The sequence below is a fragment of the Phaseolus vulgaris genome, chromosome 6 (assembly GCF_000499845.2).
Source record: "Phaseolus vulgaris cultivar G19833 chromosome 6, P. vulgaris v2.0, whole genome shotgun sequence".
Lineage (NCBI taxonomy): Eukaryota > Viridiplantae > Streptophyta > Magnoliopsida > Fabales > Fabaceae > Phaseolus > Phaseolus vulgaris.
In genome coordinates this window covers 7,694,366-7,706,170 of record NC_023754.2, presented here as the reverse complement: position 1 = coordinate 7,706,170, position 11,805 = coordinate 7,694,366, and the positions used below count along the sequence as shown (strand labels likewise).

Genomic DNA, 11,805 nt, shown 5'->3' with positions numbered 1-11,805 from the left:
TCAAAGTGAGCCCAATTTATTTACAAACATTTTTGTCTTTTAAGAAGACCAGAAGGAAAAACATTTGATGTTATGGTTTATGTCCAGTTCTTCTTCTGCTGAGTTCCTTCCACTATTTGGTAGGGCCTTGTTCTCAATGCTGAGATGACTGATCAAGGTGTGAATTGTCTCTTGTGTTCTTGGTCATATGCTTGGATAATTGGGTTGTATCAATAAACTATACAAGTTTGTTTTAACCTTCTAATCTTTTTGAAATTTGGTTTTTGTCAGATGTTGTTCTCGAACGCATGTTAAGGGTTCAAATATTTTCTCTAATTTTGATTTCTTGGTTTGATTGCATTGTTCTCATTACTCTCTTGGGCACATACAAAAAAGGTCAAAGAAAAACATCTCATAAGTAAACACATGGTTACAATTGGATATTGAGTACATGATGCACACATGCTTTGCTAATAAGATTTGTTCTCGTCGGTTGACTCAGTCGTCGTTGACTTCAGAGGCAGTGGTGGCTCCTCCTATTTTTGGTGGTTTTTGTGCTCCCTTCAGGTGATAGAGAGTGGCTCCGTCGAAACAGAGGGGGCCCTACTTGTTGATTGCACTCAGTACTGGGCAAAAGAATAATGAATGAGTAAAACAGTTTCAGTCTTAGAAATGGCGTACCTTTTCTAGGGTACTTACCACCCTTTTTATAGGTTGTATCTAGGTTAACTTCCCTGTCTCACAAGAGCTCTTTCTCAAGTGAAATTAGGGTTACTAGGAGGGCATCTTGTTGCATGTTACGCAATCTTAGCGCAGCCGCCACACAAGACTTTCTTCTTCTAGAGTGCATAATCTTAACAGTATGGTCGCTTGGGTACCAACTCATGCACCAGCGTTGCAGGGGCCATCTGTTATGTAGGTGCCCTAATTATTCAAGTGTCATATGCAGTTTTCCCCGGGAACCCTAACGCTCTTGGGCTTTGGCGCTGGCAGGGAATGTTTGCTTGTGCTAGACCTTGATGTACTATACACACCACATGCGTGGACCCTCCCATGATTTAGGTCTTTCTGATATCTAGGTTTCAATACATACTATTTCTGGGGGCCCGCTTACGTGGCCCAACATCGCGACCAGACCACCGATGTCCGACGTCAATGTTTGATGCCGATCTCTGATGCCGATGTCTGAGGTCTGGCCAGTACAAGATTTGATTGAATTGGATTAACCATGTTTGATTTAGCTTAACCTCGTGTGAGAATTGAAGAATGATAATCTTTAGATAACCTGTGAAGAATTCATTGATGGTAGAACTTGGGAGTCACTTGTTTTTCATTCATTTTACAACATATATTCAACTTTCTTACTGAAAAACATAAAACCCATTCTACTTTACTATTTGTACTGGACTAGAGCACTCAGAGCTCAGCGCCTGATGGTCGGACCTCAGCACCTGCCATAGACAGGTCAAATCGACTCTTGGTCGAAGTTTGCGGGCCATGTGATTGGGTCCATATGTATATTAGTCCCTTTCTTGTATAACCCTTTGTGCATAAGGCCTAGGCAACTAGCAAGGGGTAGTTTTGGACCTAGGGGTGTGCTTAGTGCGCAAGGGGTCTAGCTTAAGTAAACATTTTCTTTTAAACCTAAGCCCATGTGTGCTAGGGCATGTAAAGGTTAGGTTGTATGTATTCAAGATAGGAGTGTAGTGTCACGCTGAGGGTGGCTACATAAACAGATTGGACCCCTGATGTTGGTACATGCGTTGGTACCCTGGTGGTTATTCTATTATTATTTTACGCACTCCATGAAGGAAAGATTTCGTTATGTTGCAACACCGTGAGGGTCTGCCCTTGAGCAGAATATTTTCCTGTAAAGTATGCTTTCAGTTGAGATTATATTCTTATGATAGAAAGTTGTTACAAGAGGTAAACTATAAAAGGGACTTGAGATCCCAGGTTAAAGGATGTTGTTTCTAAGACTGAAACTTATTACTTCTTGTTTCTTATAAGCCTGACTTGATCGTCGGAGTGCAATCAACAAGTAGGGCCCCCTCTGTTTCAACGGAGCAACGTTCCAGTGCATCAAGACGCATAACAAATTCCAGAAGAGATAGACAGAGTTAGAGTTTGTCATCAGAGTCAACCGGTGAGCATGTCAACTGGCAAGAACACTATTATTACTAATTTTCATTTCTTACAAATAGGTTTACAATTTTGTTCATTGGACTCTCTTTTGGATTCTTTGGGAGACGACTTGGAATCATCTGACCACTTCAATACTATCAACTATGTGGCATTAGATGGTTTATTACCTCATTAGATGGTCTACGTTGAAATATTTTAATTTAATTGCAAAAGCGACAGTTAGCAGGTACCTAAAACAAAATTAATTCATCTTGCAGATGTGTTTCATCCAAGCAAGAAGACTTTTGTCATGGAACAAAGACAATGGATGCTCACAATTCATAATGACAAAGTCTTTGTTCCCAAGGTAGAGAAACAAGAAAAGAAGTCAAGTGTAGAAAAACAAAAAGAAGAAGATTGAGACTTATATGAGAACAAGATGGAAATAATTCTTGAGCTAGTCAGACAAAGATGATACACTTAAATTCTACTAATAAAAAATCTTAAAATAGACCATTCATTTTACAATGTGTACAAGGTAAAGTATTTCTATCTTATATCTATTAGTGGAACAAATTTTTATTATTGTATATGGAATCAGTGTTGATATTAAGTATAAACGGTCTTGAAGTTGGTATATGTTGTAGATGGTCTATGACCTAATACGAGTGGTATAAACCGTCTAGGGTCTAAATTAAAAATCTCTCTTATTTAATCAGTAATTTTGTTCCTTTAGGTTTTGTAGCCATTGTCGTTACTCTTGAATACTTGGTTTCTTTATTTATGTTGTTTAGATTCACTGAAAAATGTTAAATAAGATGGGTTTTAAGAATCATTGAGTTCATTTTGTGATATAGTTACCCTTGGTGAAGTTTTTAGCATGACTTATGGGTGGATCATTATATGCCATACCTATTTTTTCTAGTGTGTTTTTACTCATGCGTGCTTAGTCTCTAGATTAACATGATTTTTTGTTTACAACTTTGCTCACATGCATACATTGAGATGATTAAGCCAACTTTCATTATAAGCAACTACCCATATTTGCCTACTTGGATGAAAATTCACTTGTTATCCCCCTTGAGCCGTTTATCCTTTTCTTGTTTCTAACCACATTACAAGCCTTAAAAAGAGAAAAAATCATGGTTGTCTTTACATTAGAGAATAAAGAAGCTTTGGAATCATTTTGAGAATAGGTTCTTGAAAAAGTGTGGGGATATACTTCATTTTAGTTTACTTATATAAGTAAATCTTTATTGAAAAAGAAAATAAACAAGAAAAATATATGCAAAAGAAAAGAAAGAAAGAAAGAAAGAAATAAAGAAATAAAAATAATAGAAAAAGAATGAGAAATGTCTAGAAACAAAAAAAAAAGAAAAATATGATGAAAGTCTAAACAAGAGAGAAATTGAAATTCTTAATCAAAAGGTAGAAAATAGGGAGTCTAATTGTAATATTGAGATATATACTACTTGCATTTAACTATGAAATTTTTCCTCAAAGCTCTTTTATTCTCATATTTTTCTATCTTCACCTTGGCCCCATTACAACCTATATAAATACCTCTTGATCCTTGACTACACATGTTGCTCAAATGTTGTGAATATTATAGTCTTGTTAAGCTTATGGCAGTTTTTCTTGCCTGATATTATTTTGAGTGCATGTACACAAGCCTAAACACCTAAGAGTTGAAAATTTTATCTAGTGCACACTATATCACTTGATTCATCTTTTTTTGGATTGACCTACTTTCTTGTTTGATAAATCTTAAGGAATTTCATTCACATCTTTCTTGATTCATTACTTTCTTGAATAATCTTTTGCTAACTCTATGTTCTCTAAAGATTAAATCTATAGTGAAGATTTATTGTTAAATCCTATTTTTATTATGTAAAAAAAGGTGAATAATAAGCAACATTTAGTTGCATATTGTTAATGTCTAATTAATTACTGTTAGTATATTATGTTGTTTGAATGTTAATGCTCTTATGGATAATTATGTTCTAAGACACATGCTAAAATGTTTTTGTCATCATAAAAAAAATGGAGATTGTTGAGACCTTAGACGATCTAGATGATCTTCCCTGATGATTTGATAACCCTCTAGACGATCTCTTCACCAACTAGAGAGTTTGTGAACCATATGGACTATTTGTTGACCAGAATATCATATGTGGTATATATGTTCTTCTATGTTGATGATAACAAAAACTAACAAAAGTTAAATATAATCCACATAACATGCATTGCATTTGTTGAGACCGTAGACAGTTTAAGACCCTATAGATTGTCTATTCAAACACTAGACAATCTATGATCCACTAGATGGTTTGATGACCAGAAGATCATATGAGGAGTTATGTTTTGATTATAAAGAAATCTTAATGGTTTATTTTTAATTTGAAGGTTCTAAGAATGCTTTGTACAATTGCAATACACAATAGACTCTTTGAGCGTCAATAACATATGTTCATGATAGACGATCTGATAACACTTGTTAATTACATAACAAAATTTAGACTGAATGTCTTATTTGTGAGTTAAATGATATACTTTATATGTGAATTAAATGATCTAACAATGGTTAGGTGGAAGTTGTAGTATACAATAGACCATCCCAACGTCTACAATTTCGTTCATGCTAAACAACTTAGTGAATGTGTTGAACGAGTAACGAGTTTTTTTATTATAACAGTTATATATAATCTTTTGAATCATATATCTATTAAAAATGTGTTCCTTCAAAACAATATTATATCCAAAAACAAAAATATTTCAATATGCAAAATGACTCAGTTTAACCCTATTTTCATATATCTCTAAAATATATCTTTTCCTAAACAAATTTGTTCAAATTAAGTCTTGCAAATATCTTTTTAATATATAGCAAATATATCTAAATCTTTTGTAAATAAAATGGTTTTAGTATCACATATTATCTGGATGGAAAATATTTTTGATTTTGTTTTGATTTATTTTTACTAACCCATATTAAAAATAATTTTGAATTAGTTTCTTAAACTTACTTGAAAAATTAAGAGATTGCAAATCCAAGTTTTATATTTTGAGCGTTTGGCACCAAAAAGATGAAAATATTAAGATATTTCAATATCCGAACTTAACTAAGTATTAAAGAACACATTTGAAAAGTTGTATAAAGAGACTGAAGGTGAAGAACGAAACAAGGAAAGGCAAGCAATTCAAGTTATTCATGTGTTCTTGTTGAATATATAAGGGTTGCAAGGAGTGTCTGGTATGCCATTAGAGCATCTAGTCTTTTGGGTTGAGGAAACTATTGTAATTATTCACTTTGTGAAGTTATACTCATGTGAGCTTTCTTTATACTATCTTTATGAGAGTGGTCATTTTTTTTGGGAGAGGTGTGAATACTCGTTGTAACCTGGAGAGGTGAGAATAGTCGTTGTAATCAAGTGTTTTGGTTAGTGGAATCTCTTAAGAAATTTGTTAAGAGGGTCTGTATGTAGCATGAGTTTGGGTGAACCAAGAAAAGATCTTGTGTGATGATCTCTCGTTACTCTTGTTGTTGCTCATGCTTTTTGATTTATTTTATTCTTCTGATTAGATGACCAGTTAGACTCTTTACCTAGACGATTATGTTAGACGATCTAATTTGTTTTGATTAGACAGTTTATTAGACAATTTATGACTCTTTTACAACAAATGTACCAAGTCATAAGTATTAATTCTAAGGATGGATATCGAACCCACAAGGAACATTTATTTAAAATCAATCTTAATACTAGCATTCACTAAGTATAAGAATATGTACAATAATTTGATTTGATATGATATTGACAATAATTTGCATGAAAATTAAATGAAAAAAAAATAAATGAGTAAAAGATTTCAATTAAGAAAATTGGAAATGGGGTTAATCCTTCTCACTCATATGTAGTTTTAAACATATAACATTTCATAATGAATAACATTGATACACATATAAAAATCATTTATATTGATTCCTCGCATACAAAATTATTAAGAGAGTTTCCTAAATGTCGATTCTTCGCATATTTATAAAAACTCCTTACATTACAAACGGATGTTATAAAGCAATTAACATTTCAAATTTATTCCTAACATTCAAATATGTTAAGCATTATCATTTAAGTCAGATGCTTAGAAGTACTTTTCAATCAAATTTAAGGATCAAAATTGTGAATAGTTTGATGCTTTGAGAATAAAATGATAATACCAATCATCTATCAAGAATTGAATATTAGAATATTATAGATAAATATCACCTCAATACATAAGAGTTTGAACAAATGACTCTCACTCCCAAAGAAAAGAATTAGTCACTCATGGTGGTTGTTACAAGCATAGACAGTAAGAAAAAAAAGATCCATAGCATTTCTCCTTGACAGCTGAATCCTTTAGGGTTTCCTTCCTTTGGTTCCCCAATTATGTTTAAGGTTATGCGTCACACCTTATATTTAACCTAATTGGGCTTGGGCCAAGTGACATATCCTTTTGCTTCATCTCTCCTTAAATTCCTGAAAATAACACAAAATTGAGAATAAATCGTTCTTATTCATCTTATAATCCAAAAATATGTAAAAATGTTCAAATTCCTAAATTAAAGGTTTAATTATAACTATTTTATCAATTAAATTTCATAAGTGGCTATATTTTTGTATGAAATATTACTGAATTATGACATTTATCAACAATTTATCTTTATCAAATGCGAAAAGAGTATAAGACTCCAATCAACTTTCTTCCCCTTCTAAACCCAATTGCACCTACGGTAAGAATCTGTGTTGGTGATCAACAACTTTAGTATCAATAGATGTTCAACAAAGAAGTCGTAGTTGGGTATCATGACTTTAGCACAAAAATAAAATTGAAAAAGTCGTGTAATCTAGACACGATTTTAATTAGTATGAGTTTTAGGATTTCATTGAAATCGTATTAATGTGACACAATTTTAGTGTAAAACAAAATTAATTAAAATTGACATACCCATATGTTGGAATATTTCCATGGTAGAAACTTAAAATATAAGGATGAACGGGGTAGGTGGAAGGCACCAAAACTGCAAAAGGAATACGTGTACACACCAAGAACACAATACGTGTTTTAAAGGAAGAAAAACAAGAGAGAAGAAAGTGACACGTAAAAAGGAGAATCACACTCAATCAATTATTTGTATATGTTATTATGTTGTTACAAAAGAGAGTAAAACCTATTAAATAGGCAAAAAGAATAAAGGTAACCGCTTCCCTATCCTAACCGCTTGAGAGCACAACCACTTCAAGGAATCTCAATAGCCCCGCTCAAGCTGCATGATATATATTTATCAGACCCAATTTTGAAATAATAGGATCAAATCTAACCGGTTCAAGTGGTTTAGTAGATATGTCTGCAGCTTGTTGAGAAGAAGGTATAGGAAGCAATTGGAAGAGTTTTGCCTGAAGTTTCTCACGTACAATATGGCAATCAATCTCTATGTGCTTTATTCTCTCATGAAAGCTTGGATTTGAGGCTATGTGTCTTGCGGACTGATTGTCACAGTAGACAGCTGCTAGAGGTTGAGTAGTGATGCTAAAGTCGTCAAGAAGATATTTCAACCATTGTATTTCACAAGTTAAAGCTGCGAGAGTGCGATATTATATTTCCCTGGTAGAAACTTAAGATATAAGGATGAACGGGGTAGGTTGAAGGCACCAAAACTGCAAAAGGAATACATGTACACACCAAGAACACAATATGTGTTTTAAAGGAAAAAAAAACAGAGAGAAGAAAGTGACACGTAAAAAGGGGAATCACACTCAATCAATTATTTGTATATGTTATTATGTTGTTACAAAAGAGAGTAAAACATATTAAATAGACAAAAAGAATAAAGGTAATTGCTTCCCTATCCTAACCGTTTGATAGCATAACCGCTTCAGGGAATCTCAATAACTTCAATTATTTTAATTTTATTGTGTCTCACTCACATTATTTCAATTTTGCAGAAATGCTTATTTTAACATCGGGAGCTTGAATTCTCCTATCTCTAGGTCTACTCATACTGAAGTTTGCTTTTTTAATTTATTTTATATTAAATTGAGATGAAAGTTGAAAATCCCATACCATGACCCGAACCTGAATTGACATGTTTAAGATAGTGGGATCATACAAATGTGCCTTTCATAGTGTGAAAATTTATGAAAAAGAAAAAACTCAAGAGAAGAACTATTAATTTATTTTGTATCCAATGTTTTCTTTTACGGTTTTAAGTTTTAGTAATGCATTTGGTTCAAATTGATTGCTTTTGATATTATGATTGACAAGGGAATTTTTTATTAGTGCTGGAGTGCAGTTAGTAATGGTGGGGTGGCCATATAGGAGTTGACTTAATTATAGTATATATATTTATTTGGGTCCAATCGTTGCAGCAGCATCATCTTCAACCTAAACCTAAACCTAAAAGCCCCTTATTCTCTCTTTCGGCGACTGTATCATTGAAATGAATCCAACTATCATCGAACCTCAGGAATTGAATTGAATTTAAATTACCTCCAGTAAGTGCTCAAGCTTTTTTATCTAAATTCACTTGAAAGATCAGTTTTTTGTTTAATTAAAATTTTACATGAAAAGGGAGAAATTCGTGTTTTTAAACTGTAAGGGGTTGGCGGTTGCCAAAAAATTTGCTGACTTTTTAGACTTCTGTTTTACCCTGTAAGCTATTGTCTATTTTACATTCATGTGTGCTCAAATTTCAAAATGAATTTCAATTATCTGACCTTTGCGTATAAAAATGTTTGATAAAATGTGTCTTCTGGTGGTGGTTGGAAATTGGAAGAAGATGGAAAAGGGGGTTTATCCACAGAAGATATTCTACTTTACACAAAAGGGTTGGTTGATTGATATCCTCGAAATTGTAGCAATATCATTTTAATCTCTAAAACAGTTAAAATTTTAAAATTAGTTTTAGGAATTGTAATCTGTCAATTGAAATTAGTCCGTCCCTTATCTCATTGAACGAACACACTAGAGTTGAATTACATTTACCATTTGAACTAGCTTATGAAATCTTCCTTAAACACAAATCTGAGTCATTGGCGTTATACACATAAGTACTGAACAACTAGTTCATATCTGCTAGTACATTAGCTAATTCCTGTTCTTGTAGTTAACTCTAACTGTATGTAGTACTGTAGTTACTCAGGGTTCTGAAGGACAAATCCTTATTTATTTTATTAGAAAGAGGTGCATTGTCTCCGTGATGAAGATCTGTCATGTATTAGGCTAAGTTTGAATATTGGTATCGATGTCTTTGAAAAATGTTTCCTCCCTCCCTCTAGCCGATTTAATTTAACTTGGAAAGGGAGCAAAATTTATTTGAAGTATCAGAGTGTTTTTAATGTGAGAGAAAATAACACTATGTGAACATAGCAGGTATGTTACGACTATCACTTGGACACAAAGCAGCAGAACCCCACGTGAAATCTAAATTTTTCCTTTTTTTAATATAATTTTTAAAATTTCCAACTCCATTAATATGTTAGTAGGTATTGTTAAGACTCTTGAGCAAAATTCTGAAAGTTAGACAACTAGTTGGATTTCAGATTATACTTTAATTTTCATACTTGCTAATTGTTCTTGCTCATCTAGATAAGTCTATATAACCTTCCAAAACTAATTTAGGAACAAAGCCTCTGATCATGTTATATAAACTAGATCAGAATAAAATAATGGAAATTGGTATTATTGCAGAAGTAGAACTACTAGTTTCCTAAATCTTAACCAGTGTGGTTGAGGTTTAGTTAAGAAAATGGTACAGAATTGGTTTTTGAGAGATCAGTTCTCTCAAATCACTTTAATTTTCATACTTGCTAATTGTTCTTGCTCATCTAGATAAGTCTATATAACCTTCCAAAACTAATTTAGGAACAAAGCCTCTGATCATGTTATATAAACTAGATCAGAATAAAATAATGGAAATTGGTATTATTGCAGAAGTAGAACTACTAGTTTCCTAAATCTTAACCAGTGTGGTTGAGGTTTAGTTAAGAAAATGGTACAGAATTGGTTTTTGAGAGATCAGTTCTCTCAAATCACTTTATAAAATGTGTATCCTTTCCACTTTCCTCTTCCTGTATTTACAATTCAAGTACTTTCAGCCCTTAACTACATAAAAATCTCTGTAATTTCAATATTCAACTAATCAATCATCGTTAGGTTTCGTAGATCATGATTCCCTGCATCAACTCTAGAAACTAGCCTTGCTGCTATTTTCTTTTTTGTTGTTTCCATTTTGCGAAGTTTGTAGGAAGCCGAGTTCATTATATTTTACTATTAATACTATTACTTTATTAATATTTTGTAATTACCAAGGTTTCTTTCTAGCCTTCAAAGTTCCTAGGAAACCAGTTACATATATATGTAATTTGCTCACTTAGATGTTATAGGTCATTTAATGTTGACATCATAACTAATATTATAGAAGCTTTCCACCAGGTCTTTGGGAACTATTTGCGGCTGAAGGTTGAACATCTGGACTTGTCTACTTTAATTTTCAAAGGAAGAAAGTGTTCAAAACACGGTGGATTTTTGTTCGATCATCATTGTATCTGAACTTGTGGAAAATGGCTGCTGAAGATGATAAAAATCTTATTGAAATCTTGGAAAACCTGAATCCAGTAGATGTTGCTAAATACATGAATTTTGTGAGTGCTCCACAAGCTGGTGCTATAGCAACATTTGCAGGCACAACTCGTGACACCTTCGAAGGGAAAACAGTCTTGGAGTTGAGATATGAAGCTTATGTTCCAATGGCAATACGTTGTATTAACATGATCTGTTCATCTGCTAGAGCATCCTGGAACCTACATTCCATCGCTGTTGCTCATCGTATAGGCACAGTGCCTGTGGGTGAAACAAGTGTCTTCATAGCTGTATCATCTGTCCACAGGGCAGATGCACTGGAGGCTTGTAGATTTTTTATAGATGAGATAAAAGCCAAAGTTCCCATTTGGAAAAAGGAGGTCTATTCAAATGGGGAGGTTTGGAAGGAGAACAGTGAGTTCTTAGAGAGGAGGTCCGAACTTGGTAACAAGGATGCAGGTTGCTGTGGGAAAAAGGTAGAAATTAAAGAGCAAACCAAAAAGGCTTGTTGTGGGACTAAGGTTCGGGTTGATGATCAAGGTAGCCAAGACTAATGTCAATCTTGGAGATCCAAGATACAAGAAGGTAATTGTAGTATTTGTACTTTGATTTGAAGAATATCTCCCTATAATTCCCAACCTTTTTGCCCAATTTGTTGGTAAGATTGTAGTTTAACTTTGAAGACATTAAATTTCTCACTGTCTCCTTTTTTAGTTTTGTGAACAAAACAAAGGTGATAGTGAAAGCAATAATTTAATAGTAGACGGTTAGTTCCAACACACAATTCAATATGAAAGCAAGATAGGAGTTTGTAAGAATTTTGGAGAAAATTTAAGGCTAGTTTTCTTTCTGATGTTTCTCATAGGTTAAAAAACTAGGATTGACAATACAAATTGAGTTTTGTTTTCTGTGCTTTGCTATTAACTTTCCCAAATCGAATTAGAGTGAAAATGACTGATATCATGCAACTTGTGATGATCCACACGATGGAGCAATGATGAATACAAAAGTTTTATCTTGTATCATATGATTAATGAGCATAATAAAACAATGGATTTAGTTATCGTAAATTATACTTGTATT

General features: G+C 33.1%; 1 protein-coding gene across 2 annotated transcripts; it reads left to right on the top strand.

Moving 5' to 3' along the window:
- The first annotated feature begins 8,473 nt into the window (after nt 1-8,473).
- LOC137831027 (molybdopterin synthase catalytic subunit) lies at nt 8,474-11,572 on the top strand. 2 transcript variants are annotated; one of them, XM_068638511.1, is made up of 2 exons: nt 8,474-8,636; nt 10,576-11,572. In XM_068638511.1, the coding sequence occupies exon 2, from the start codon at nt 10,704-10,706 to the stop codon at nt 11,274-11,276; it is 573 nt and encodes a 190-aa protein (XP_068494612.1). In that variant the 5' UTR covers nt 8,474-8,636; nt 10,576-10,703; the 3' UTR covers nt 11,277-11,572. The 2 variants fall into 2 exon arrangements, with proteins under 2 accessions (XP_068494612.1, XP_068494613.1); XM_068638512.1 differs by having other exon boundaries at nt 8,496-8,636; nt 10,565-11,572.
- The last annotated feature ends 233 nt before the right edge of the window (nt 11,573-11,805 follow it).

What these genes read in the sequence shown, in the direction of transcription:
- LOC137831027 (XM_068638511.1), top strand. Translation starts at nt 10,704, where the DNA reads ATGGCTGCTGAAGATGATAAAAATCTTATTGAAATCTTGGAAAACCTG.